At 50.1% G+C, this 27,133-nt stretch overlaps 2 protein-coding genes across 7 annotated transcripts in view; both read right to left on the minus strand.

The window, feature by feature from the left end:
* MFSD6L (major facilitator superfamily domain containing 6 like) overlaps positions 1-12,932 on the minus strand; it is a 28,481-nt gene extending 15,549 nt beyond the window's left edge. Inside the window, exon 1 of the mRNA XM_049812818.1 lies at positions 11,445-12,932. Coding sequence (XP_049668775.1) covers positions 11,445-12,807 — 1,363 coding nt within the window. The 5' untranslated portion in view covers positions 12,808-12,932. The remainder of the gene's footprint in view (positions 1-11,444) is intronic.
* A 1,436-nt stretch (positions 12,933-14,368) lies between these two features.
* The window catches only part of PIK3R6 (phosphoinositide-3-kinase regulatory subunit 6), a 40,081-nt gene continuing 27,316 nt past the window's right edge, over positions 14,369-27,133 (minus strand). For 4 of the 6 annotated variants that reach the window (XM_049812604.1, XM_049812603.1, XM_049812605.1 and 1 more), the window contains 9 exons: positions 26,583-26,682; positions 25,702-25,824; positions 25,075-25,185; positions 23,399-23,489; positions 22,620-22,690; positions 22,285-22,375; positions 21,730-21,800; positions 20,529-20,641; positions 14,369-19,789 (listed from right to left, as the gene is read on the minus strand). In XM_049812604.1, the coding sequence (XP_049668561.1) occupies positions 19,633-19,789; positions 20,529-20,641; positions 21,730-21,800; positions 22,285-22,375; positions 22,620-22,690; positions 23,399-23,489; positions 25,075-25,185; positions 25,702-25,824; positions 26,583-26,682 (928 nt within the window). In that variant the 3' untranslated portion in view covers positions 14,369-19,632. Of the gene's footprint in view, positions 19,790-20,528; positions 20,642-21,729; positions 21,801-22,284; positions 22,376-22,504; positions 22,691-23,398; positions 23,490-25,074; positions 25,186-25,701; positions 25,825-26,582; positions 26,683-27,133 lie in introns of those variants that run through there. The other 2 variants (XM_049812608.1, XM_049812607.1) reach the window with 2 other exon arrangements.

Raw genomic sequence — 27,133 nt, forward strand, 5'->3', positions numbered from 1 at the left:
TCCCTCAGGCAAGATGTGTCCTCAGGTGTGCCAGGGAACTGCTCACCAAAGCAGTAAGTCCTGGACAGGAAGCTCTAAGAGGGTAGTCATGTGCCTGGAGCTGCTTAATTTAGGGCAGAAGCAGAGGGAGGGCAGTCCCAGGAGAATGCTCCTGCAAAAAGAATTCCACAAACTGTGGGAGGAAGCACCTGGACAAGGGGAGACAGAGCTATGCCTCTGCACCAAAACCATCTACTAAACCTCACAAGAAACCAATAAATCCTTACAGGTGACTAAAAGGCAGCTGATAGGATGGGAAGATGAACTTGCTGATGGACACTCCTTGCATCTGCCCAGGACCACAGGTGATCATGCCAGGACCTGAACATCTGAGTGAAGGTGGGGGCTGGAGCATGAGACAGATGAGGAGAGGCTGAGAGAAGCAGGTTGAAAGGTTGTTCAGACACTGGAACAAGGATCAGAGAGGTTGTGGGATCTCATCTTTGGTCCAGGATACCTCCTGGACAGGACTGTGAGAAACCTGATCTACTAAGCCTGCTGAGCAAGCAGTTGAACTCAGTATCTCCAGAGGTCCCTCCTGATCCAAATTCCTCTGCGATTCCATGTAATGAGATCAGTCTGTGACCACCGATTGGAATGTGCATGGATCTTCCCTGCTAGCTCAGGAGATGCTTCTCCAGGCAGATGTGGGGTGATGCTGAGATCCCAGACCCCAGCAGCTACAGGCATGGGACTGATCACAGCTTTCCTGAGATGGTGGTGAGACCAAAGGGCACCGTGCACCCATGAACCTGTGTGATGGCAGCAGCACCATGCAGCAGTCACAAGTGGCAAGTACAGACACTCATGAGGGATTAAAACCCAGCACAGCCTGTAAGCAGAGAGCTGGGGAAAAGATCTCGCTGGAGATGGTTTTGCCAAAGCTGAGAATGGGTTTCTTACACCCTCCCTAAGTGCCTGGCAGGAATGTTTATTAAAGATGTGATCAAGCTCACAGTCCTGGGTCTCCCTTTGGGGATGGAGAGGATGACACCCATGTGCATCCACGCTGTCCAGGGGTCCCTTTGCTCCCACAGCTGCACATGCAACAGCACGGCCAGACACAGAAATCAAGCCCATGCTGCCTGAGCCAAAGGACCCCTGACTGGCATAATTTCAACCTGGCAAGTCAAGGAAGGGGAGAAAGCTTCGATTTAAACTTGGAGATGCTCTAATCATCACACATGGCCCAGGGGAAGCAAGTATCGTTAATGAGGAGTATAATAGCTGGAGACTTCCACTCCATATGGCTTTGGTGAAAACATTTAGACAGCCAGCAGCAAGCCTGAGATGAGTCACAGCAGCAACCAGCACAGGGTTGAGTTTCAAGCAATTTACTTCATGATTAAAGTTGGGCAATTGATTGACAGTCCCCTGTGGAGGAGGTCAGAGCTCTTTACTTGGGCTCCATCCCAAGAGGCCTTTAACTCAGCTGTTTGCTTTTCTCTGCCACAGAAAGCAGCACGGGCAGGGGGCATTCAGCCCTTGCTCCACAAGCTCTATAATGAGAGAGATGGTAACCCGCTGCCCAGCTCTGGGGCAGCCTTGTCAAAGGGGATGCTATCCCCACCACCCACACTGCCTGGCAGGAGGGACACGAGCCTCCAGGACTGAACAACTCATGGCCAAGCATGCTGGTCCCAGAGGACAGGATCATGCTCAGATGGGAGAGATCAGAGCTACTGGCAGCCTGCAAACCATGGCACTGTTTCCCTGCCAGTGCCCCCTCTAGTAAACCAGGGAGAAATGTGCAGCCTTGGCCCATGGCAGCCAGGGAGGATTTATCTGGCTGTGTTTGTGCAGCCCCTGGCACAGCCAGCACCACTGGGGCCACGTTAGACAGCCGTTAAAAAGACCAGAGTTCACAGATGAGGTACCCCAAGATGCCTTACGGGGGGGTATCACCAGGGGCGAAGCCCCTTCGCAACACCTCGCTGCTCTGTGCACGCTTCCCCTGGGTCATCTCCTGAGCACAAGCAGGGCAAGAGGCTGTGTGTGCTCAGTGCTTCACAGGGTTGGCCTGAGATTTCCTGGGATGGTAGCAAACAGCAGAGCAGCATTCAAAAAACAGACACCAACTGTTTTCACATTCTCACCCAGCATGAGAGTCCCCCAGGCACTGGGAGTTTACAGAACTGCATCGAACGAGCAAATATCGCAGCCACTACGATGCTGCTCGCAGGCACCCAAGGCAGGGATGCCTGGGTCATACCCAGCACCCTGAGTTCTGCAAGCGTTTGACCCTTCCCTGGACCACCCCGATGTTACCCAGCTGCTGGGAGCAGAGGATCCAGGTGATGGAAGTTCTCAGACCCCCCAAGGGCAGGGTCTCCACATAGACACTTCCCAGGCAAGGGAGGTGTGGAGGGGAGGATACATATTGCCATGCTGAAAGGCACAAAGGAGAAGGACTAAAACTTCAGGCAGCTCACCAAGGAGATGAGCAGCTTCACGGACAGCATTCCCCCACAGTAATACCAAGCAGGATGCTGGAGTTTGCTCCATCCCTCCTTCCCTGCCCTTCCAGCTGCCGGTCCCTATCCCGCTGGGTGCAAGGGGCTAAGGGGGAGCAGAAAGGGATGGGGAAGGGGAGAGGTCGGAGGGATGTCATGGCAGAGGGACTGCAGGAGCCTCCCCTTCCCAGGATGGTGCCCACAGCCCCGCATTGGGCCCCTTCCTCCCACCCCAAGGTCGGGGACTCTGCCCAGGACAATCCCCCTGGTCGGGTTCCCCCTCTGCCCACCCCCTTTCCTACTAGAGGAACTGGTCAGAGAGGGGGAAAGGCAGCGAAGGACAGGGTGGGCAGCCGTCTCCCACTCACAGCCATGCCCGCAACCGGGCATGACAGCACAGCGGCTCCGTGTCTCTCCGGGCAGCATCAGCCGGATGGCGGGCTGCATCCCTCCTTCCACCGGTTCGTTCCCTCCGGCCATCCCTCCTTCCCTCCATCCTTCCCCCCATCCAGTCCCTTCTCTCCGTCCTTCCTCCCCTCCACCCAGCCCTTCCCTCCTTCCATTCACTCCTCTCCCCCATCCAGCCCTTCCCTCCCTTCATCCCCCCTTCCGCTCATCCCTCCTCTCCATCCACCCCTTCCCTCCGTCCTTCCAATCCCCCCCCCCCTCCACCCCATCCCTCCTGCCCCACTCCCGATGGCCGCGGGGCTCCCTTTGTTGGATGAAGCCGCCGGTTCCCCGCCAGCTCCCGGGGCTCGGGTGCCCGGGGAGTCCCGGAGCCACCGGGGTCGGGGCGGGGGGGGGGGGTAAGTTTGGATCCGGCAGCGCCTCTGCCCGCCCCGGTCCCGCCGTGCTCACCTGGCCCCGCGCCGGCGGGCGGCCACCGGGTAGACTCCAGCGATCCGTACCGGGGGGGCGTCCTGCTCCCCTCCATGCCGCAGCCCTGCCCGCTCCGCTCCGCTCCGCCGGGGCGGGCGGGGGCTCCCGCCGCTCCGCGCCCTCTGCCGGCCGCCGCCCCCCGCGCCAGCGCCCCGCCGCCCCCCGGGACCCCCCTGCAGCCTCAGCCCGGTTATTTCCTCGGGGTTCCGGCACCGGCGGCACGGCCTCCCTTTAACCCACCCGGAGCGGGTGCTCCGCAGCCCCGCAAGTCTCCCGAAAACCGCAGCAATAAAAACATAAAAAAATAAAAGTAGCCCCATCTGGCACGGCAGCTGGAAAAGGCTTCGTGGTGGGCTGCCCGGGGAGGGGGGGACACACACCCGTTGCTCCTGTCGCTAAAGAGGACCTGGCTTTGCAGAGCCTGCGTGGGACACGGGGGGCTGTGGGGTGAGGCACGGCATGAAACAGGTCCCCACCTGAAGACTCTGTGAGGAGGGAGGTAAGGAGGGGCAGCTGCGCTTCCCAGTAGAAGTAACTTTTCCCTACGCAAAAATACAACAGCAAGTGTTTAGAAAATGTTCAAAGTTGTGCGTTGGCCTAAAATTCAAAGGTTGGTCCATAGCGTGTTGGCAGCACCCACAGCAACGGGGATCCCCGTGATGAGCGCTGCCCCTCTCCTCCCTCCGGCCAGGCTCTCCAGTGGGACACAGCAAGGACCAGTCCCACCATCTTGAAGGCTTGTGCCAGCAAACTGATACAGGGGAGGTGAAGACGGGGTGGGTTGTAAACTCTCCCTCTCGCAAGGTTTTACACTTCTCACTCACTCATACCAGAAGCACTTACTCCACCGAGGATTCACAACCTGCGGTCCTCCATGGAGGCACAGACCTCAGCACCACCTTCCCCAAAACACACGGAGGGAACACACGTCCTCTGCTAGGACGTGTTTCTCTGCTAGGACGTGCCTGCAGGTGACACTGATGTCCCTACACTGGCTTTGTGCAAGTGCACAGGCCCAAGGCGAGGGTGAGGCTGGGCTCGCAGACATGCCACCTTCGCGAGGGGGCTCAGGGACACCTTCCAGCACATTTTGGGAAGCGACGCGCAAAGTCACTGGGCTGGAGAGCAGCAGGGGCGATGGCAGCGGAGAGGTGAGGGCCAGGTCTGAGGGAGCAGCTGTGGGGTTCTGCTCTCTCATCCTGCCACCCAGCTGTCCTCCTGCCTCGCTGGCAGCGACATTGATAGAAGTCGACAGTCAATACAATAAAATAAGCTATCAGTGAGCAAAACAGAGGCATGGCAATATAAGGGGTGGGTCCGGAGGATCACCTCCTGCAAAGAAATACCAGACTGTGGTATCTGCTATCAGTACCTTGCAGTGTCCTCATCTCTAGCAGCTCCCCTCCCTAAGGAAACAGGCTGCCGAGCTAATCCATATGAAACATCCTTACGGGAATTGACACAAATCTGAGCAAAATCTTTGAATGCCCATCTTCAAAAACCAGAGAGGAGCTGCTGACTTTTGATGTGGTGCAGTGTTTTAAACCAGAACATGTGCAAGGGAGACGGTGCTTCATTCATTGAGGATAACTGTGGCATATAAACAAAATGAGGAGACAAAAATTAAGAGTCTGTGCACAGAAAAAGGAAAAAAAATAAGAAAAGGACACCGGAGCTGCTGCTCCAGGTTTGAAATGCAGCAGCCGTGTCCAAGAGCCGGGGAACTGTGAGCAGCTGCAGCAGCACCTCACTTCAGCAATCCTTTGAAAACAGACAGGAGCAACACAAAGCCACAAGGCCACAGAAGTGTGCTGAAACCCACTCCACAGCTGAAACAGTGTTTCTTAAAAAATATAAAGTTTCACTATTTGAATGAATTGTTCAGGAATGCCCTGAGTTTTGTAAGGCAGCTGCACTGTAATTTTAACTCCCAGGCTCTCAGTTAGACAGGCAAAGCCCAGCTGAAGGACACAGCCACTTCAGGATTTTGTGGTTGGTTTGTTTTAATGTGAAAGGTAAGAATAGCCACCAACTGGCTGTTCCTCAGCTCATTAAATGATGAGCATCCACCATCACTATAATTATGAACTGATTATGGTCTGAAGTGACTCACCTTGTTTTGACTGCTCCACAATGCACAGAAAATGAACGTTTAAATACTTTAATCAGTCCTTCAGTCAAATACTCTACAGCCTTACTTTCGCCATGAGTAGCCAGATCTGATGTGGGCTGCAACTTGAATTCAACTCACTTTATTCTTAATAAATGCACGGGATTAAATCAAACAGTCCAGAGTCATACACAGAGTTATGATCCAATTAAAGCATGCTATTTGGTCTGCCATATTGAACGTAATCATTATGTGCAAATCCATTCTGCAGAGGTAAATGCAAACCAAGTGCACCACACGGTACAGAAACAGTTGGTGTGCCCCATGCAAACTGCCTGACAGGCATACGCTGTGGTTCTTCCTTCACCCAGGTATGCTCTACGTCCTTGAATCCACAGCTGAGAAGTTTTAATGGGTCTTGAGGTGACTTTTACATTGGTCTACATGAGAGAAGAGTCGCTGTTACAGCAACACTTTCAGGGCACTAGCAGAATATTTCTTAAAAGTGCTAGTATTTCCCTGTATACAGTCACTTTGTAGAAATCAAGCACCTACACAACAGTAAGTACACATACATTATAAGCTTATAAACAGAACATCATCTAGTACCAAGCAACAGTACTATTTGAAAGGTGCTGACAAATACAAAGAGAATTAAAATGCAGCTTGGAGAACATCAGTATGGACACGGTCATTTGAAGCTCTTTAAGGAAAACAACCTGCATAGGGAACAGCAAACAACAGACACCACTAAGGCACATTCAACAAATTCTGAGTCTTCAAAAACACTTCCAAGGTGATGCTCACAGTTGGCTTCACTGCCAACTCAATTAGGCACATCTTGATGACAGAAGGAAGCTGAGTATTTTAATTTGTCACTTGTTGAGAAAGGACTGTAGTCCCAAGGACCTGAATGCTTATTCCTGTGGAGGGATGTACATGTCAGAATAACTGGTTTGGAGTTATTTAATATATTTATTTTCCTTAGGATTTGTCAAAAAATCCAGTTCATGTTTCTCAATTCATGCTGTGAATATTAAAGTTATTTCAGCATGTGATTGTGTTTCCTGACTCAAAATTCCTTTTACTAACAATAAAAACCCATGTTAACACAAGCCTACTATTTTCAGTGTTGTAACTACCTCCATAGTTCCGACCTTTCAACCTGATTAGAGGTAGAAATGTTCTTAAAGTTTCAAAAATGAAGTCATGTTACCAACAACTTCCCTGTCTGCTCTACTGGTGAGGTCGTGATAAGATATCTATGCTTTCTGTTCCTTGATTTCTTCAGGCAAGATTTCTAAATATTAAAGGTGACACAAAGGTTAATTTTAAAGTTGTCTCATACCTCTGCACTTGGGTTCACAGTTTTATGGTCTCAACATACCCAATTTAAAGTAAAAAATGGCCCTTGGCCAGAAAAGTCATTTATATTACAGCAAAACCAGGCCCCAGAGAGAAACCACACAGAAAAAATTTATCTGTTCCCTGAGAAATGTACAATCTAAATTAGCAGATATTCCTTTGCATTGGCTCCCTCTTGATAAATACATTGATACAGATGCCAAGCTGAGAGTGTCAAGATATTTCAAGATAGACTCTTTTTTTTCCCCCTGCATTAGTACTGCTTAGTGCTCATGCCAGTAATGGTCAGGAGCGGCCTAATACTTGTAAGAAATCTATATGGGACCCATATTATAAAGGCACAGAATCTTGGTACCATGCTGTAATCATAATTCACCTAAGAGTTCAAATCAGAGTGGAATGTCTTGTCTATACTCTAAAGATCAACAAAATGAGAAACACTTTAACTAGCAGCACCAAAGACAGCACGGATCGTGCCTTAGAGGCATTACACCTTGTCACAGAAGAAAGGACAGTTCAAAAGCTCTTGCTTTTAAGATTCAGAACATGCAGAATAACTCCACAGCTCTCAAAAACATCACTCTCTCCATCTAATCCAACTATAGCTAAATGGACTTACCTTAAATGGACCATATCTACGATTTTGGGAAACGACTCATTACAAAAATACAAAAGCCTCCCTGTAAATTCATCTGGGCAGATTTCACTACAGTCCACAAAAACATGCTGTGGTTGTTTGCTGAATTACAGAAATCTTTGGAGAACACTGGAAAGGACCTTACCATGCTGATCATATCCACAAGAAAAATGAACATTTAGAGATCAGTGCCCACTGAGTTTTACCCAATTTCACATTCTCAGAGTGCCACACTATTCAAGTCAATCACAGATGTGAGGTGCACAGAGAAAGGAGCTGAAGGAAACATTTGCAATATCCCATCATAACTGCCAGAAGGCCAGAATGTGCAATTTTAGTTCCCTTATAACTTGGGAACAAATTTTTAAAAAGCAAGATAAGGTGTCTGATGCAATGAGTTACTCAGTTTCCAGTTCAGCTGCATCAGCTGTATACCGAAACTACCTGCAGGGCCTGTAAGTTGTTTCATGATAAGCAAAGAGGCCTTTGTCATTTTTTGGCAAATGATGTCTTATCTAATGAAACTGATTTACTTAGATCCTTTGAAACCTCCCACTAACGCTAACTGTGGTTTGCCTCCTGAGCTCAATTAAACCTAACTGTATTCAGAGAAGGACACAGGTCAACTTAGACCCTGGACTGATACCAAGGGACAAAAAAAAAAAAAAAAGTATTTCTACATACAAGCCTCTGAAATTTGCTTGAAGTTCACCGTGAAGTAGACAAACAGTAAAATCTTATGTGATTTTATAATCACTTTTATCCTTAGAATTGCTGTTTAAGAGTAAAAACTTAAAGAAACAGAAGTTTCTACATCCATTTTTTAGCAAATAGTTGCAAAGTAATGCAAAACTAACTGCTGATGTGGCTGGAAATACATCAAGAGAATCTATCTTCCCCAAAGGCAGTTTGGTTCTTCTTGGTTACATCTTATTCCCAACAGCATTAAATGGCTTAGCACGTTCTTACTTCTGCAAGAACAATAAAGCCATGCTCACAGCAAAGAAGTCTCACACAGAACAATTTAAGTCCACCTCCTTCCTTACCCTTTTGGCTTGCAGGGTCTGTGACCATCAGAGAAGAAGAAATCGAGTCACCTGTGTTATAGAGCTCACACACAGAAACCATATAAACCTCAGTGGAAAATGATTTAACCAAATTCGTGCAATTACTTCAGTGAATGAGCCCTCTGCTACCCTGACTTCCATAGTGGTTTGTAATTCAGAACATATTTCACACTGTATAAATACAATTCTTCCCTGAATCAGCACCAAATGTGTTTATTGGATTAATAACTTTAAAAAAAAATCTTATTATGCAAGATTATTATACTGAAGTTAAGCTTTGGGCCACACCTGAAATCCCAGTTCATCGCAGCAGTGGCTGAGCACATCTAAACATTCATGGCCAAAATGACAGTGGAGGTTAAGAGCCCAGGGGAGTCACACATGTCTCTGCCAGGCAGCCGTTATCGCCTCTCTGCCACTGTCACAGGATGGATTGCACAAGCACTTTTCAAGGTTTCTCGTTGCAAAACTGGAATTACAGCAGCTGGTTTTGTGCTGAAGCAGATAAAACCAGCACATATCACCCATTTCATTGGCTTCAAATGAGGGCAGTGACTTCCAGCTGAAGAAGCAACTGCATTTTAAACCATTCCAGCTATTTCTGCAGCATTCATCTCACAGAATCACACATTACTCTACGATGTGTTGCTTGCAGTTATGTTACTCAAGACTTAAGTCAGATACTCTATTAACAAGTAATTAGAGTTCCTGAGGTATTATATGATAATAAAGCTGGGATAAATTCTTGACACTAAAATTGTTCTCAAGTTTGAATTCCTGGGAGAAGGTAATATCTTAATAAAAAGTTCCAGCTATTCTTGGCACGAGGACAATTCTATCTACAGAGTCATTCTAGTAGAGTATTCTGTATGGCATATGGGATTTGTGCCAGAAAAACAGAGCTAATTGCCCTGAAAGCATGTGATGTACACATAATCTGGAATCCATGCATACAGAAAAAGAGATCATCTTCAATGGCATTGCTTTTCCTTGTCTCCAACCACTTTCTACTGAGTCCAGAACGCAGCGGGGTGACAGACTGCAACGCCATTTGCATATTACAAACTAAATATGCATTTAAATAAATATTTTGCTTTTTGCAGCTGCCTGTCTAATGGCTTGTAGAACACTAGGAAGATGTTACTAAAATCTATCCCTCTGCAAAAGAATGATGTAGTACCTTGACCAAGGAAGTACCTAATAAACTGACAGCAGCTTTTGATGGTAGCTGAAAGGACTGTAAGGCTCAAAGCTTCTCTGCCAGCCCTGTTTAAGGTCTGATACAGGTCTTTTAATGAGATCAGACCACCAACTTTTCATTTGTAAGCAAATCTTACCTATTGAAGAGGTGTTGAAATCTCTATGCTTTTGAGGTTAAGGCAAGGCATATAAGGCAGCTTGAGGATCCTTCTGGACTTAGCAGGCCCTGTTCAACACACAGATTTAGTTGTATATAGGAAACGTGAGAAGAGGGCTGCCTGCAGGCCAAACTGGCCCAGGGAGGATCACCAGCTTTGACCAGATCAACTCAGCCAATGCCAAGTTCCTTCTGAATGAATATTGCCCTACGTTAACTGCCACCCCACAGAAGTTACTCAAATCAGGAGGGCAGACTGCTTCCTGGTCACCCTGAATGCTGGGTGCTGTCTTAGGTAAATAAATGCAAGGAAGTCCACAGGCTGCTCTGCTGACTTGGACAGGCAGCAGGCACTGACTATGAGCAGACATGGTAGTTTTTTTCCGATAGATGCTGATGCAGTGGCAAACTTAAATCCCAAAACATGAGAAGACAGACAGTCTGTAGCAAAACCTGATTTTACAAATCAAAGCAGAACAAAGGAACCATTTTTTTATTCTCATCCCTTATTCAGCGAAAGGAGTTCACAGACATAGCACCTTGAAAAAGGTTAGTGTGCTGTTAGCATTAGAATATTTTTCATTCAATTGTGTTGAAGTACAGGTTGCAACTTTTGCTCACTGTTTCCACAGCATCAGCTCTGGGGAGCAAGAACTCAATTCAAGTTTGCTTTTTGATTAAAACCTTATCTACATTCATTTCAGCAAATGTATACCTGAAATACCTTGTTATGATTTTGGAAGAAAAATCATTAAGTTAAAAAGGAAAAATAACTAAAAGAACACTATAAATTAAGAAAATAAAAAGATTTCTACTTTTTTTAAAATAAAAATCTGTCCTGTCAGATGTATATTGTATATATTTAGCACTTTAGAATTAATGGTCATTTCTGGGCATCATCATCATACCACATTACCACTCCAACCCTTACATTCAAGTAAAGATTAGTTGATCGCATGCTGTTGTGACCAATTCCTATTAAAGCTTTCATCCTTCATAGCTTTTACCAGCCAGTCCCTTTCGTTCTCATCCGAGTCACTCATATCACTGGAATCGGCAGCCAGGAGACGAGAATAATTAATTTTTTTCTGCTGCGGCAATTTAGATTGGACAATTAAGAACAAGAAGAGCCACAGCACCAGGCACACGCAGCACGCCCTGTACAGAACTGCCAGGCCAAAGTGCTTCACAACAAATCCTCCTGCAAAACTGCCCAAGCTTGCTCCTCCACCATAGCAGAGGCCCTGGAGAACAGCATGCAGGGACCTCTCCATGCCGGGAGTGGCTATGTCATCCACTGTCAGGTTAACCACCCACCACAAAGCACCACTACTGAAGGCAGATAAAATCTGGATAAGGAGAACTGACCATGCAGTCCACAAGAAGGAATAGCACAGCAGCTGTACTGCCAGGAGACTTAGGCTGACTGCAACAATTTTGCTGCTCGATAAAGTCCTCAGCAACTTCCCTTTGAAGAAATAAAGCAAAATTTCAGCAAGCAGCCCGACAGCCACAGAGAGGCCCATGTACAGCTCACTGCTGCCTCGGTCCTGCATCTGCCAGAAAAGAAAGTTGTGTACCGCAGACCCAGCCACGCCAGTGAAGAAGACGGTGATGGTGTACAGGATTGCTCGGCCGTCACTCCACAGTAGGGCCAGGGCTTTGGTCGTTTTGTTAACACGGTCGCTTTTCTTGGGAATGTGGATGGGAAAGAAGACACTGACAAGCAATGACAGCGTTATCAGGAGAGCATAGCCGTAAAAATGGACAGCAAGGCGGGTGATTGTACTGCTGAGGAAGCAATTCAGTTGATCCACGAATATGGCAATGCTGCAGGCGCCTACAGATGCACCCAGGTAATTCCAAATCCACAGCTTGCCATACCTATCAGTTGCATCAACGAAGTCAAGAAATTCATAGAGACTCTCATCCACCGTCCATTCGAGAGAAGTAGCCAACAGCTCCCAAAGCACGACAGCACCCAGTACCATAAGAAAAACCTGATGCTCTCTGTCCTGAAAGATGTTTTGCACTGCCTTGAAACTGGAATCTTGAGCGTCTTTCCAGTGGTCTGAAAGGTTTCCAGACACGTAAGCATCTCCAACAGTAGGAAGAGTTGTTTTAAACGAAGAGAGCTCATTACTTTCAATAGCATAAGGGCTTTCTTCAGCATTATCAGCAGCAGGACCCAGACTGCTCATTTCCTTCTCGAGTCCACGTAAGGGAGGTCTGTAAGAAGACAGCATTTCTGGCTCTCGTGTCTCCCTGTTAACTGCTTTCACGGAAGTTGTCCAGATGGAGGGACCAACCAAGTAGCCGTTCGTCTTTGTATCACCTTCACCAACCCCTCTGCCTTTTGTCTCAAGCCTATCTGTCAGGCCAAATAATCCCTGGAAGGCCGAACTCGTTAGCGTTGGCTTTCTGCTCGCCACCAAAACATCAGCAGTTGTTTTCGTCGTTTGTTTTGACACAGCTTTTGCGTTCGTAATAGCACTCGCGCTTAGAACACCGTAGCTGCTCGTGCCCGGACCGGCCGCCGTGGTGGCGGCCCCTCGGTCACCCGGCTGCTGGCTGGCGTTACAGTACTTGTACCCCGCGTCCCCGCCGGCGGGCGGGATGAGGGTGAGCAGCAGGCTGGCCCCCGCCGAGCCCAGCAAGGAGCCGGCAACCAAAAGCCGCCGCTTCCTGCGGCCCTTGGGGCAGCGGGAGCAGAGGGGAGCCCAGAGAGCTGCCGCCAGGTGCTTGGCTCCGGCCACGACGCCCACCAGCGGGGCCGGCAGCCCCAGGTGCCGGAGGTACAGCGTGAGGAACGGGGCCGCGCAGGCCTTGCCCGCGCCCTGCAGGAGACGGAAGAGGCCGGAGAGGGCCAGGGCCCGGCCGACGTCCCACTGCTCGCTCATGGCGCCGCCGCATGCTCCTCCCGCGGGCACCGGCGAGGCGGCCACGCACCTGCGGGACCCGGGGGACCACCCCCGCGCCCCCGACCACCTCCGGGTCGCGGTGACCGTACCTGCGCGGCGCGGCCCGCCGCCACCTCCGCCCGCCCGCCCCGGCCCGCACCTGCCGCCGCCCGCGGGGCCGCGCCCCGGGCCCGCCCCGTTGCCAGGAGACGGCGGGCGGGGACGGACAGCGCCGCCTGCCGGCCGGGAGGGGAACGCCCGCGGCCCGACCCGTTCCCGCGCCGCGGTCTCTCGCCTCAGCCCCGGCCGCCTCAGCCCCGGCCGCCCCGGCGGAGAAGGGGGTCCTGCGGGCCGTGGCCCGGCCGAGGACCCCCACCTGATGCACGACGCCGGAAGGGTTTTTTTTTTTTTGGAGGGGGGGGCTATGGGCAGGGAGCAAGGCTTTGCTACAGGGCCAGCGGCCTGCGAAACCTGTCAGCCCCAGCCTGAGTAGTGAACTCAGATTTAATGCTTCCTGTCCAGTTTAACGTTTGTTTTCGATCCTTACATTATTTAATTTTTATCCTTCTCCTGGAGGGAATGATATTTGCAGACCGTGGGTAAGATCGAGGCCCAGGCCGCTGTGGGGTAGGACACGGATGCCTGTGGGATGTCCATGGTCGCCTGCTCCGAGGTCTTTCCCCTCATCCCTTCCCTCACCAGGCGGTTCGTCCCAGAGCATCCCAGCCACTGTGAGAAGGAGCAGAGCGGCTCTGCTGCTTCTCACGCAAAATAAGGGACATGTTTGTTGGGGTTTTTTTTCCCTGAAGTGGTGGCAGGAATGTTCCAACTTGGTTCAGGTCCCAAAAGGAGATGTTGTTTGCTGCAGTGTTTCCCCATATGTGGGAAAAAAAAGAAAGCTAAACTCTTCAGAGTCAGGATGGACTTTCAGAACCAAGACCTTCCATGCTGCTCACAAAGCAGAGAGGAAAAGCTTTCCCTTTTTCTTACAATGTGTTTCCAAGCAAGGCAACCCCCTGGCACTGGGTACTCCCCAGCCCACTCCCCTGCAAAACAACCCTCCTGCTTTCAGCCCCGCTCTGTGGGGACATCCTGACCCAGCACAGGCAATGGAGCGGGTCACTGCAGTGGAATAAGGCCGATGTCTGGCACTGGGTTTTGTTTGAGACACTTTGCTCAGGTGTCGGAGCTCCCTCCATCCCTCCCCATCGCTGTCAGGGCTGGCCTGGATCCCCGACCATCTGCAGTGTCCCTCCCCTGCCTGCTCACAGGTAACCGGCCCATCTTGTGAGCAGCCATATCCGCTCCCCTCTTATCACAGGCGACTGTAATCTAACTCCGTAACTCCCTTGCAGAAGTCAGCCAGTCTGGCTCCAGGGCTGTTAAGGCTCATTTCTAGGAAGATTAGAAAACAAATTTACACCCTAATCCCACAGCAAGCACCGGGTCTCCTTTTGCATCACTCCTGGCTTTCAGTTTATCCAGAGCGTTCCCAAGTGAATTTCACACCCTGAGGGTTTAAGCTGCTTTAGGGCAGCTGCCCCAGGGTTGCAGCTACGTCCCCCGACCCCCACAGCTCTCCGCTCACAGCTCCACTCTGTGCTAACACCTTTGCTCTGCCCCTCTCCTTTCAAGCCCTGTGGAGCTCGGGAAGGACTGGCGGCTGAGCACTTGCACTATGCGTCTCCATAAGGGAACAGTCGTTCAGGTGCTGGTGGTCTCCAGCAGTCCCGGCAGACATGGCAATGCCTCTGCTGCAGCAGAGTGGGCAAGATGCAAGGAAATGTGTAAAAATAGGCTCATGAACCGCTGAATTCAGAAGCTCGGTGCAGTCAGATCTCCTAAATCATCATTCATGATGGGGAATACCCTTCTTTCAGCACAGACACTTTGATTTTGTTCCCATGCATTGAGTGATGTGTTCATAGTCCTGCTTTATTACAGTGCTTTGTAGCCAGCTGTTCTGCGTGTCGTGCCATGTGTTCATGCAAACAGCGTTCATAGGAGCCATCATGACACCCACATCCCATGGAGTTGTTTCCAGCTTCTGGTGTCACCCAGAAAACACATGCCAACAGCGTAGCGCAGCACAGAAACCAGCAGAGCTTCAATTTTAATGAACACAAAGCAAGACATGGGGAGATTGCATTTTCCTCATTTTAAAACACCTTTAAAAGGGGCTTTTCCCCTGTTCTGCATTTATCCAAGCAGTGTCTGAAGGCTGCTTTTTTCTGGCTTCATGGTCTGTCCTCTGTGGTGGAGCAAAGGCAGGCAGGACTGCCTGGACACTGTGTGCCAGTGGAGGGCTCAGCGAATTCAGCCAAAAAAAGGGAAAAGCTGCCTAAGCAGAGCGCTACTGAAATCACCCTGGTGGGATATGAAATATGGATGGGGCTGTAAACACCACTGTTAGAACTGATTTATTCCTGGCACCTTGCAGTGGTGCTGCTGGGGAGGTCATATGACAAAAACACATTGATCCACTATTAACAATGGCCATGCAGCGTTGTCATCCCCCTCGATCAGTCTGTAGGTTTTCACATGGAGCTGGTGGGAGATTAATTTTCTTTCCAGATGTAAAAATGATCTATACCAGGACTTCTTATTGCTGGGTTCGTTCTGCCTCTGAAGTTTTTAATTGCGGTACAGAATGCTCCCTGGAAAAGAAGTGATTTGTATTCTTTTTTCACAAAGTGTTTAATAATTTACAGCCAATGGGTGTTTTCAGGTTGTCCTAGGTGGTATTTCGGGAGAGGTGATGGAAGAAGGAGGTTGTTCAGAATGCAGAGCTCACAGGCAGCTGTCTGGGGATTGCCTTAACTACCTGCAAGTGCCAAAGCCCTGCTTGCCGCCTGGGCTGGTCCAGGTTTGTGCAGGAGGAGGTGGCAGTGACTCGCCCTGGGAGCCAGACCTGGCGTGACGCAGCCAGGACCGTGGGTGAGACGGCAAGCCACTAAGCAGGGACACATGCGGACCCTGGCCAAGCCAGCTCGGCGTCAGCCACCGTGCACTGGAGAGCTGTTTGCATCTCTGCTCGGCATCAAGCTGGGCACGCAGAGAGCTGGGGGCATTTTGATGTAACAAAGACAAGCGTGGTATAATGGCTTAAATATACGTATTCAGGAGGGACTTGGAAAGGCTGGGAGTCTCTCCAACAAGCTGGAGGGAGTTGGAGGATCCTGCCAGGTAAAACCCCTAACACAGCTGTGCCAGAAGGGTTTGTGCCTGCAAGCCCTACCTCCAGGCTCTTTTATTTATGAATGCACCCTGCACTCAGGCTTCTGTGCTCTCCCAGCCTCCAGGCAATGATGTCCACCCTTATCTCCTTGAGGTCCACCTGCCACATTCCTCCAGGCATTTCACCCAGACTGTGCAGAAGATGGAGCTGCTCTGAGGCCAGCAATTCCTGGGTACAGGGTATACCTGAACACTGTCCCTGTACTATGGTTGCTCTGTGATCTGCATTAACTGCCCACGATTTCCAGGGACAAATAAAACAACCTGTGAAATTCTCTCTCTCACAGATGTAGTAACTCATTAACACGAGATCATGAACTGTTTCTGCTCTATCAAGGAGCAGCTCCTGCAGTCAGTAGGCTCAGTGGGCTTTAGAGAATGCTTGGAGAAAGCCAGCATTTCACCCCTTCCCCAGCCCAAGCCTACGTGTGCTGGGCCAAGCGCGGGCCCCACTAAGGGAATGGGGTGCTTTGAAGTGACAGACTTTGAGGGGAACAGGCTGCAGGGACAGAGTGTACCGGTACAGAGGGGAATTGAGGAACAGCCAGCATGGGGGTTATAGACTACTGCTTCCACATGTCTGCAATTCAGCCATTTCTGCCCATCCCTTCACAAAAGAGCTCTTTGCCCATGAAGTCTTTCTGTGTAACTTCGCATGTAACCCCAAGGTGGGGAGGAGAAGACATCAGCCATAGAGGGCCAAATGACAGTGATGTCTTTCTATTCCTACCATCTTATTCCCCACCCACCCCAGCCACATGCAAACATAAAAACCCAACCAAACTGACAGTTTCTGCTGGGTTTTTTTTTCTATTTTTTTTTTAATTGGCATTAAAAGGATTGCACCTTCTGATACAGATCATCTCTGAGAGCTATACAAATAACTTATAATCCATCTACAAAATTTACAACTGTACAGAGTAAACTCTGGACACTGCAGACCATGCTCCAACCTAGCACACAGTCTCTTGGCTTTGTAAGCATTTGCTTTGTGTGCCAGGGTACATGAACCCACCAATGAAGCTCCAAGGAGGCAGAGGTGTGAAGAGCCGCTGGTCACCCCTTAAACCCCGTGTTACCCTACACAGCACCTTGCAGAGGAAAACAGCTGGTGCAAGCAGGTGTTTCCCAACTTGTTCCTGAACCTCCTAGCTTCAGCTTCCTTCAGGGCCAAAATGTTTGCTGCCTAAGTCTGGCATTGGTGGACATTGACAGTTTTGACCTTTGAGGTGAAAAACAGTACTGAAGAACCGATCACTGTTGCTGAGATCTTGCAGCCTTGTGACTCCCATGGGGGGACATTAAGTCTCAGGTACTGTGCTCGGCTCAGCTGGGAGTGAGGGGCTACATCTGCCAGCATTTCAAGGTAGCTTCCTTAGGAAATGGTCATGTTGCTGTTGCCCAACATGATCTTTCAACTGTTGGTGCTGGTTTGGGATTAAATATTTCTGGGGACCTGGAGGCTTTTTACACTGCTAAATAACCCATCGCCTGCCAACAGCCCTTGAGCTGCTGTGCCCCCAGTAGTGTATTTCAGCAGTTGTTTTGGACTGCATGGTACATTCAAAGTGAGAGTGAATAAACCTTTAGCTTGGGAACAGGAAGCGATGATGCCTTCTATGCCAGGTAACGATGCAGGACAGCAGCAGGAATACGGCAGCCCTGTGCTTGCCGGTAAAGAGAGGGGCCAGGGAAGTCTGAGGGTTGAACCCCTAAAGCCTTGTGCATGTGGCAAGAAATGCAAGGAAGATTTCCTTGGGGCCTAACCAGCCAAGACAACCCACAAGCTCAGAGCAGTTCTGCAGAACGGAAACTCCTCTCCAGTACCCCAGACTGGGATACCTGGAGGTGGGCTCCTTGTTCCAGGTGTGGGTGGTTAAACAAAAGTGGCTTTCCAGAGATGCAGCTCCCCAGGGCTGGGCAGACCCTGCACAGACAGGACAGAGGGGTGGATTTGTGCCCAGCCATCAAGGCTAACATAGGGGTTTGCCAGTGCCACTGCCGCTAGGTCAGCATCACTCTGTAGCACAGAGCTGGCTCCAGGGACTCCCCATCGATGACTAGCTGCTATGCACATATACAAAGCTGAAGGACACTTTCTTTGGGCTGCTGATTCAAGCAAGCACCGCTGAGTGAAGGCAATCCAGGTAACAAGTTATGTGGGAGCTGAGAGAATAAAAACAATAATAGTGTCATAGAAGGAATGCCCCCAAATCACCTCCAATGTGAATTTAGGGAAGACTCCCTGGAGACACTCCTGAAACCACAGATCACACTCAAAAAGTCAATAAATACAGACCATGTTTCTTCCATTATTTCAGTCAGCCACAAACTGGAATGAAGAAAGGGTCCTCCTACATGATAATCCTTCACACTGGGTTAGTCTGAGCCTGGGAGGAAGCAGGAGCTGTGCTGTCGCTGCTCAGCCAGCCTGGCCCATCTGCAAACCAGGGGAGGGTTTCTACACCATGGTAGCACCAGAGGAACGGAGAAGTCTTGCAGGCATCCTGCCCATCCATCAATCCCAGGAGCACTACTCTACTCTTCTACATCCCTTACCTGCACAGCAGACACAGACCAAACCAGGACTACAAGGCAGACTGGGATGCAGAGGTATTGCTGGCTGGCCTCATGGAAGAGGTCCGCTGCTGCTGGGGTTGTAGGTGGTTGTTCCCAGGATGTACAACTGGAGGAAGGCAACCAGTGCTCATGAGGCTCCAGACCAGATGCGGAGAGGTTGTGTAGCAAAGCCACAGCAAAATGCCAGGTGGACTCAAAGGTACAGCTCAGACGTCAAAGAGCTGTTGTGCAGCCTCCATTGTCTGCTCAATGAAGGTTTCTTCTTCAAGCAAGTCTATACCATTCACAGCTGAGTATATCCCACAGCACTGCCTAGGCAGCCTGAGCTGTTCTTACCCTGTTCATTACTGCCAAATATTGCACTACATTTCCCATGTCCCTGTTTCACACCATTCATCATTACTTTGTGTGGCCCCTTTGAAATAACAGCAGGTTTCCCGCTGACTTCCATAGAAGCTGCATTATTCACACGTGCTCTCCCAGTTGTGGTCAGGCTTACAATGAAGTTTCCTAAATCAGTCAGGGGAATAATTGCTGGTTTGCCCAAATACATCACCCTGTGCCAGAATGAAGAGTTTGCTGTGCAGAACCCCGCACAACAGGCCCTGATCCCCTGCCGGGCTGTCAGACATCACCATAATAAATATTACTGATAGCAACTGCTCTATGATCCACAAGCACAGCAAGCACCATCACCTCAGCTGTATTTTTCCCTAGTCTTCCTGAAATGAAGAAGCTCAAAGGTTTTCCCTGACTTGTGCAAAAGGTTAAAACTCAATTCTTCAGCAACACGCTGCCCCTTGGCAGGGGGGTGTTAGCTGTGATCATCACTGTCATTCAGCAGGGCATGGCTGTCCTCCCAGAGCCCTATCCACCTCTGCTGTTGCAGCTTTTTACACCGTTACCATTGTAAAATCACCATTGGTGGCTTTTAGTGTGTTTTCTTTTCCCATCTCCTCTGTGATGACCCAATGTTGCATCTCTCACACCAGCTTTTCCTTGTTTTCTTCATTGGATAACGCCTGCAAATGTGTTGATAGGCAACAGCAGAGACCTGGGCATGTATTTCACAAGCCCCACATCTTCTGTTTTGTGCAGGTTGAATTTCATTGTCCTTGTCTTTTGCAAGCAGTAGCTGGGCTCTGGGCAAGGAGACACTTCCACACTGCAAGAGCACAAGAACATATTTACTGCATGTACAAATCTGCCCTTGAGGGATAGAGCCTGACTCTCCACTGACTGCTGCGGGAGGGCTGTCATACTGAGATGCGCAGCTGCTTTTATGCTTTTTCAACTGGTTTTGGCTGGAAAGATGAGCTGATGTGTATTAGTATTTGACCACAAAACCAGTGTCCTTAGCCTGGCTCACTTCAATTCTCAGAAATTCACATTTTACGTATGTTCCACATGGCCCATGGACCTTGAACCACCTGTCCATTTGCTTCCAACACATCACATGTCACTGCAACTACTATAGGCACATTGATCCCTGCTGTTTTCACAGGGCTGAATTCTCTCCCCCTACTTTCTGTGCTTGATGCCCTAGTAAGTAATGCAGTCAGTCGAAAGAGCATCAGCTCCACGATATAATTAAGGAAATCTAACGTCTCAGTTTGTCCCTGGAGGTACCTATCCTGCTACTGTCTTAATGACAGCACCTTACTTAAAATGGAAGAACCATTTTGTTTCTCACATCATCATGCAAAACCACAAAGGTAGGAGAACACCACTCTGCCCTGCTTTCCCTGGAGAAGCAATGTATTTGCCTGTAGGTCTTTTGCCATGTATGAGGCTCAGGACTAGGACTCCCTGGGAAACAGCTCTGCCATCTTGGGAGCCCTTCCAGGGAGGGATGCAAGGTCACCAGCAAGATGTGCAGAGCCTGTCACGCATGGCATTCTCACCTGATTACGTTCCTGTAGGCTCTTCTGCTGTCCTTGTCCAGACACACCATGAAGGGCCTCTGCTCCGTGCTCCTGATTGTGATATTGCGTGTCTTCAACCTGTTTGCCACAGCCTGGATTGAGAGAGGAGGAAGACCCCAGTGAGTGTCTCACTTCCTTTCCCTTGGCTGTGCGGTGATGGGTGGTGAGCGCATACTGCGTATGAAAGGGACAAATTATGACATTTATCTTTTTTTTTAACCTCAGATGTGACACAAGGCGACTTCTTTAAGGAGGGAAGTGTCTCTCTTGTCCTTTTTCTGTAATCACAACCTGGTCAAATTTTGCAAGGGCAAACTTTCCAAACTGACGATGCTTGCACAGGTTGCAAGGTTTGGGATGTCTGATGTGCAGCATGGTCTGTTCTCCAGGGCTGTGGTGTATCTTGGTGGGCAGCGTGAGCTGCAGTACCTTGGTGTTTCCAAATCCCAGGTGAAAATAAGCAAAAGTGCGCCAGCTAGCTAAAAATACCAGCTGAGAGACTGGAGGCTCCAGGGCCCAAATGACCAAGGGACAATAATACTTAATGCCACCCAAACTGCAGTGGCATGTACCCATGGGGCAGCGTGTCCTCTGGGATCTACTTGAACTTTCATGTAAAACAAAAAGGACAAGAGCCCAAGTTTTCAGTCTCATCTCTTGCATATCCACCTTTCTGAGTTGGTCATTAGATTTACTGAAGTTCCTGCTTCTCATTTATGCTTTGTTAAAATATTTCTCCAATGGCCTCTATTCTTGTGAGTTCTGTGGAGATTAACACATGGGGTCTGGGGAGGGCATTACAGCTGCAGGTGTGGAGCTAATGGAGTTAATCGCAAACTATAGACCCTGTCCTGTACCCAAGTGGAGCCATGATGACTGGGACTAAGCTTTATTTCTCCACTTCGTCCCTGGGGTCACAGAATAACCCCAGCAGCAGCTCAGTCCTTCAGGGTCTCCCAAGACAGGATTCAATGTGGCATTGACCAGCAGGGATGGCATTTAGGGCTTTGGCTCAAAAATCTAGACTTTTCCATGGAAAACAATTGCAAAACACGCGCTGAGCAGGGTGGCCCCAAAGCCTTCTCCTTCCCACAGAGTGTTTCACCTTTCACCATTGTCATAAGGGATTTCCACACACTGGCGGACCCCTCCAGGGCTGTGAGCATCCACAGCTACTTACTGAGAATGATCGTCCCGACAAATTGTTGATCCTAATGATTTCAGTGATGTTCACATTCAGACACACCAGGTCTGCAACAGAAGCAATGTGTTAGCCTTAGACCATGGCATGATCTCAGCTCAGCTTTAAGTGGGGCTGGTGCCAGATTCCACAATCGGGTGCATAGCCAGAGGTCCACGGGATACATATGACAGCAGAAAAGGAGGACTCTAGCAAGCTCTGTGGGCTGAGGGTTTGTGTGGGATCATGCTCAGGATGGAAACCTCAGAGGCTATGCTAAGGGCAAGGTGAAAGAGGAAGGCTGCAGCAAGAGGAAGATGCTGCCAAGCCTAGATTATGGTTATGCTGAACCCCACGTTACAGGGAGCCCCAGGCACGTCATTCACAAGAAAACACACAACCACAGACTATGGTGACACCAATATATGCACATCACTGATTCAACCCCCACAGCCCAGGCACAATTGGCACCAAGTACCAGGTCAGATTTACTCTATTGAGCACCAGAAAACTAAGCAAACCCTCTTCACGTGGTTCCAAGCAGGAAGAACCCACCTTCAGACTCATCAGCAGGGATGGCTTTCATCACGAGACCTGTAGCGCGCAGGGACATAGCCAGCTCCTTCGCCCGGTTGCTCACCACAACCTGCAGGAAAGGCTCTGTTAATTCACCCTGGCAGAGAGGTTAGACATGGAGAGGTCTGGGGGCAGTTTTTCACAAATGCAGTGTTAGCTAACAGGCTTTTAAAGTTCACCACGACCTCTCTGTCCTCACCTGGAGTGCAATTCCAGAGGAAAGGAGCAGGGCCAGAGCACTCCTTTCAGGAGATCTGCCATGCTGCGGGTCCCTGTAAGCAGAGACATTTTGGGCTGCCAAGAGCCCCACTTACCTTTTTGTATGTTACTGTGAGATCTATGCCAGGGCCATCCAGGGTCATTTTCTTCTTGGTCATGATTAACTCTGCAAGGAGGGAACCGGGTAGGATTGAGGTTTCACTCATCCCACCTGTCTGTTGGTCAGCAGAGAGGGGTTCTCCCACGGGACGAGCCATCCCCTCTGTCACACAGCAGTCATGGTCTGGCACACCAGCCCTTCTCTCCTTGCCTACAGGAGCTGAGGCTCTCGACTCAACAGATCCAGGGAGATGGACTCGCTCGAGGGTCTGCGCCCAACCGCAATGGCAAACATCCATTGGGTCAGACAGCGGGTGCACCGAGGGAAGGGCTGGATGTGCCCTCTGTAACAGTCCAGCCTTCAAGCACCCTTGTCCCATCACTGGCAAATCAAGGAAGCTGCATTTCTAATAGGGAAAACATCTGGCAAAGGGGATGGCTGTAAAGCCCAGCTTGTTTCCTCAACGAGAATATGGTGCTGGTACAACTTCAGAGGGTCCTGGAGCCAACCAAAGGCACAGCCTACAAAACCTGGTCGAGACCAGGAGCCAGTGACCACAAGGTCTCTCATTTAGCCTGGTGTCATGCACCTGAGAGGGAGATGGAGACGTTTAGGGAAGCCTCCTGCTCATCAGGGAACAAGGGATATCTCCCCACGGCATGGCCTTGACTGCTGCAGGCTGAGGGACAGGGCAAGTGGGAACTGGGGCCAGCAGGACTCCTGCCCAGGTCGGCAGCCCCTGCTGCAGGGCTCGACTCAGGGCGACGCACGCACCTCTGTGGGAGATGCTCTCCTGCACCTGGGTGCGCAGCTCCGTGAGGAACACGTCCTCGGCCGGCTCCTGTGCCGGGTCATTGAAGAAAATCTGAAAGAGAGAAAAATCTCTAAGAAGAGCTCCTTCTCAGTCACCCTGTGGCGTCACACTAAGCTTGTGACATCAAAAGGTTCTCCAGAGCACCCAGGTGTGACGTCACCAAAGGGAATATTTGATCTCATCATGGCGGCCAGGGGGTCTATGGGAGGAGAGAATTGCTTTTGCTCTGCTTTCTGAAGCCCAGGAGCATGGCAGGCCTTGCCAGGAGGCCGGTGGACCTGGCCAGCTGAGCCACGGGCAGTGTCCCCTGCCACTGGGTGTCACTGCACACTCACAGATGAGTCTGTTCCCAGCCATCCCCCGCAGGCAACCCAGGTCAAGGCGAGCAGCTTCCCAGGCCTGACTGCAGCTGCTGGCTTAGCTCCAAGGCATGTAATTTCTATCTGATACACCTAAATCAACTGATCACTTCAGACCTATTAATTATTTTCTTTTCATGGGCTTGCCTTGAGCCAAATGTGAAGATAAGGTCCTGGAGAACCTCTCCTAGCCACTCCTAGCCCTACGCCCAACTGTGGTGGGACTTGACCTTCACTTCCAGGAAAACTCTCTGCAGCCAAAGAGGAACAGTGTGGTCTTAACCAGAAAGGCCAAACAGGCTTAGTGTTTCCAGATGAAGCAGCATCACACCCTGTATGACAACAGGGTAGGTTAGGTGCCTCTATCTGAAAACCACATCTGGAGTCAGTTCCTCTTCCCCTGCTTGAGTCACCACTCTCTCGCTTGCTTTTGATTTTTGTCTTGGAGGAGAAATGAGTGGAAGAAAAATTCACAAAAAACCCCAAACCCCCAGCCACACAAGCTGAGGACCAGGTGCTCCAAGTGTTTACAAGCTATACGTTATTAGTTCAAGTCCTGGTGATGCTCTACCAGTAATTACCGAAGCTCTTCCAGCTCTTTGCAAGCCACATGACAGTTTGCTCATGTAATGGCTGCTCCTTTGCTGCAATAGGTTACCACATTGGCTACGGGTAGATTGAAAGGAGATTATGTGCATCAGTGCCACCCTAAGCTTTGAAGGGGGAAAACTGTCAGAGGAGCAGTTGGGGGGTTGTTTTTACATAACTGAATACAGTAGTTGTTTGCTCCCATATCAAGTGCCAGGTCTCATTCTGATACCATTTCAGAGAAAAGCTGGCAGGAAATAAATAAAAAGGTGTTTCAGGAAGCCCTGCAAAGCCCCTGCAAGATACAGGAAGGTTTTGGCAAAGCCACTCTGAAAACTCCTGCTTGCTCGCAGCACCTAAAGCAGCAGGAGGTGCCAGAGGTCCTGAGCAAACCCGAATCCAGCAGAGCAGGAAATCTGTCCTTATGGGGTGATTTCAAGGCTCACTTTGCTGACCTGTGTGATCCTGAAATAGCCTTCCTGGGATCATTGACCCCAGCTGACCTGTGCTACACGGAATCACTAGATCCAGGAGCCTGGCAAGGAGTGGACAGGCTGGGGAGCACGGAGATCCAGCCTCAGATCTGCTGAAAGCCCCCAGACCCTGTTGACTTTGCACAGCTCTGCCAGCCGTCGGGCTCTGCAAGCCCTTGCAGGGCAACGTGAAGGCACAAGAGATGTGGCACCCACCTTCACAGCGTAGACCTGGAAGCAGACAGGCTGGATGCCCATGCGAACGTAGTAAGCAATCACATCAGTGATGAACAGATCAGTCACAAGATGTTTGCTTGGAGAGGAAGGCTGGGGGGGGGCAAATCACATTATGGATCAGCCACAGTCACTTCTCAAAAACACTGCCACAAACCCTCACGCCTTCCTAGATAAATAATGAGCAATGCTCCGTCACCCAGGGCAGCGTTGAGCTGTTCTGTCATAACTAGTCAAAGCAAATGGGAGAAGCAAAGGCTTGCGCCCACCTACCAGCCTTTTTTGTAGGCTATTGATGGTGGCTCAAACTGCCAGGAAATGAGAGCTGGGGGTATGTCAGTAAATGCCTCATTTACATTTTCTTTCTTGAAATCTGCCATTTCCTGTCCTTTGGCCAAAAAAACCCATCACACCAAGTGGGTCTTGTGGGCTGGGGCAGTGTCAGACAAATGCACCTTCCCAGCTGCTGGGCCCTGGGGCAGGTTTGTAGGGAGAAAGCCTCTATCTGGGGCACAGAGGAGCCCTGCAGGACACCAGCTCGTCCTCAGGTATGGCAGATGTGTTTGGGAAACGGGCCAGGCTGTGGAGGTGGGAAGGTTTCCCTCATACCATTGCGGCCAGCTTGGGAATCATGTGGCACAGCGTGTTGATGTTGCTCTCATACCATGGGTCAGCCCTGCCCAGGTACCCGGCCACCTCGCAGAGGTCCTCTTGGCCTGTGGCAGCGTGGTCCTGCAAGAGAAACACACAGCTCAGAGTATGATCAAAATACCAGGAGCCTTAGAGGAGGCAGAGGGAGCTGGTGCGCGAATGCTGTGTGAGCAGCTCCCCCATCCCTCCCCATTCGCTGCTTGGTCCAGAGAAGATGGCAAAACATTTCTTGCAGCACTTATTTAGCAGGTGCTCAAGAACAAAAATTAAGTGAAGGATGAAAAGAAGAAATACACATTTTTATAATGGCACGTCTGTTGGGACTCACAGCAAGATCTGGGCCAGCTTAAAATATCATGAAAAGTGCAACTGTTTATTTATTGCTGTCTTGAGGGTGTCAGACTGGAAGACATGTGCCCAAGATAAACTGCAAGGTAGTAACTTGCAGAACTAAAACTGGGGCCATGACCAAGCAGGCAAAGCCCTCAGTAAGGGATAGCCGCTTCCCCTAACCATTTGGGAGGTGAGAAAAGCATCGGTCCTTTGCTAAAACTCCCTCAACCCTCCTATAGAAGCAAAACTGAATACCATTTCTAGGCTGTGAGTTGTCACCCATCAGGGTGGTTGAAGCAACCTGAATGTCTCTTGGGGTTAATGGATTCCTGAATCCAACCTGCAAACTGAGCCAAGCTACCCTGTCTTGCCTCCCATCCTCCTTGTTCTAGGAGCGAGGCATTAATGGATGTGAATTCCTGTAACCCCCCCTGCTCTTCCTCCAAAAACACTGTCAGTTGCTGGCAGCCGGCGGCAGCACCCAGAGCTGCCGAGCCCAGACTCACCGTAACAGCCATGGTGTTTGGCTGCTCTGTCACAACCGGGATGTAGTAGAACTGCAGGTTCAGCCTGGGAGTCAGGAAAACTCGCCGTGTTTCTCGTTTCCTTGAAATGGAAAAATAAATAGCCATGTCTCAAGGGGAAGGTGGAAGAACATGGCTCTTGGCCAAGGCTGGACAGTGCCAAGAGACTGCAGCCACTCTGCAACAGGAGCACGTGCCCTCCTCGCACACCTCCTTTGCCCGGTGTGACAGGATGGCATAATGCCCCCAGGTTCCCACATCGAGCAAGGGGAGATGATGGGGGTAAGGGGCATCCTGCAGACAGGCTCTTGGCTGGGACCGGCGGTCTCGTCTGCACCCGGCTCTGCTCCCCAGGCTCCTGCCAGCACCGCAACCCAGACCCACCCCACACTGCTCTCCTGGCCTGGTGAACCAGCTGGGAAAAGCTAGCTGGAAAACAGCTTTTCTTTAGGATTTTTCCCTTTTCCGTAGGAAAACACCTTACCTCATTTATTGTTCATTTAACCCATTCAATGGACAGAAGGGAATAACTC

The sequence above is a fragment of the Accipiter gentilis genome, chromosome 10, assembly GCF_929443795.1.
Source record: "Accipiter gentilis chromosome 10, bAccGen1.1, whole genome shotgun sequence".
Lineage (NCBI taxonomy): Eukaryota > Metazoa > Chordata > Aves > Accipitriformes > Accipitridae > Astur > Astur gentilis.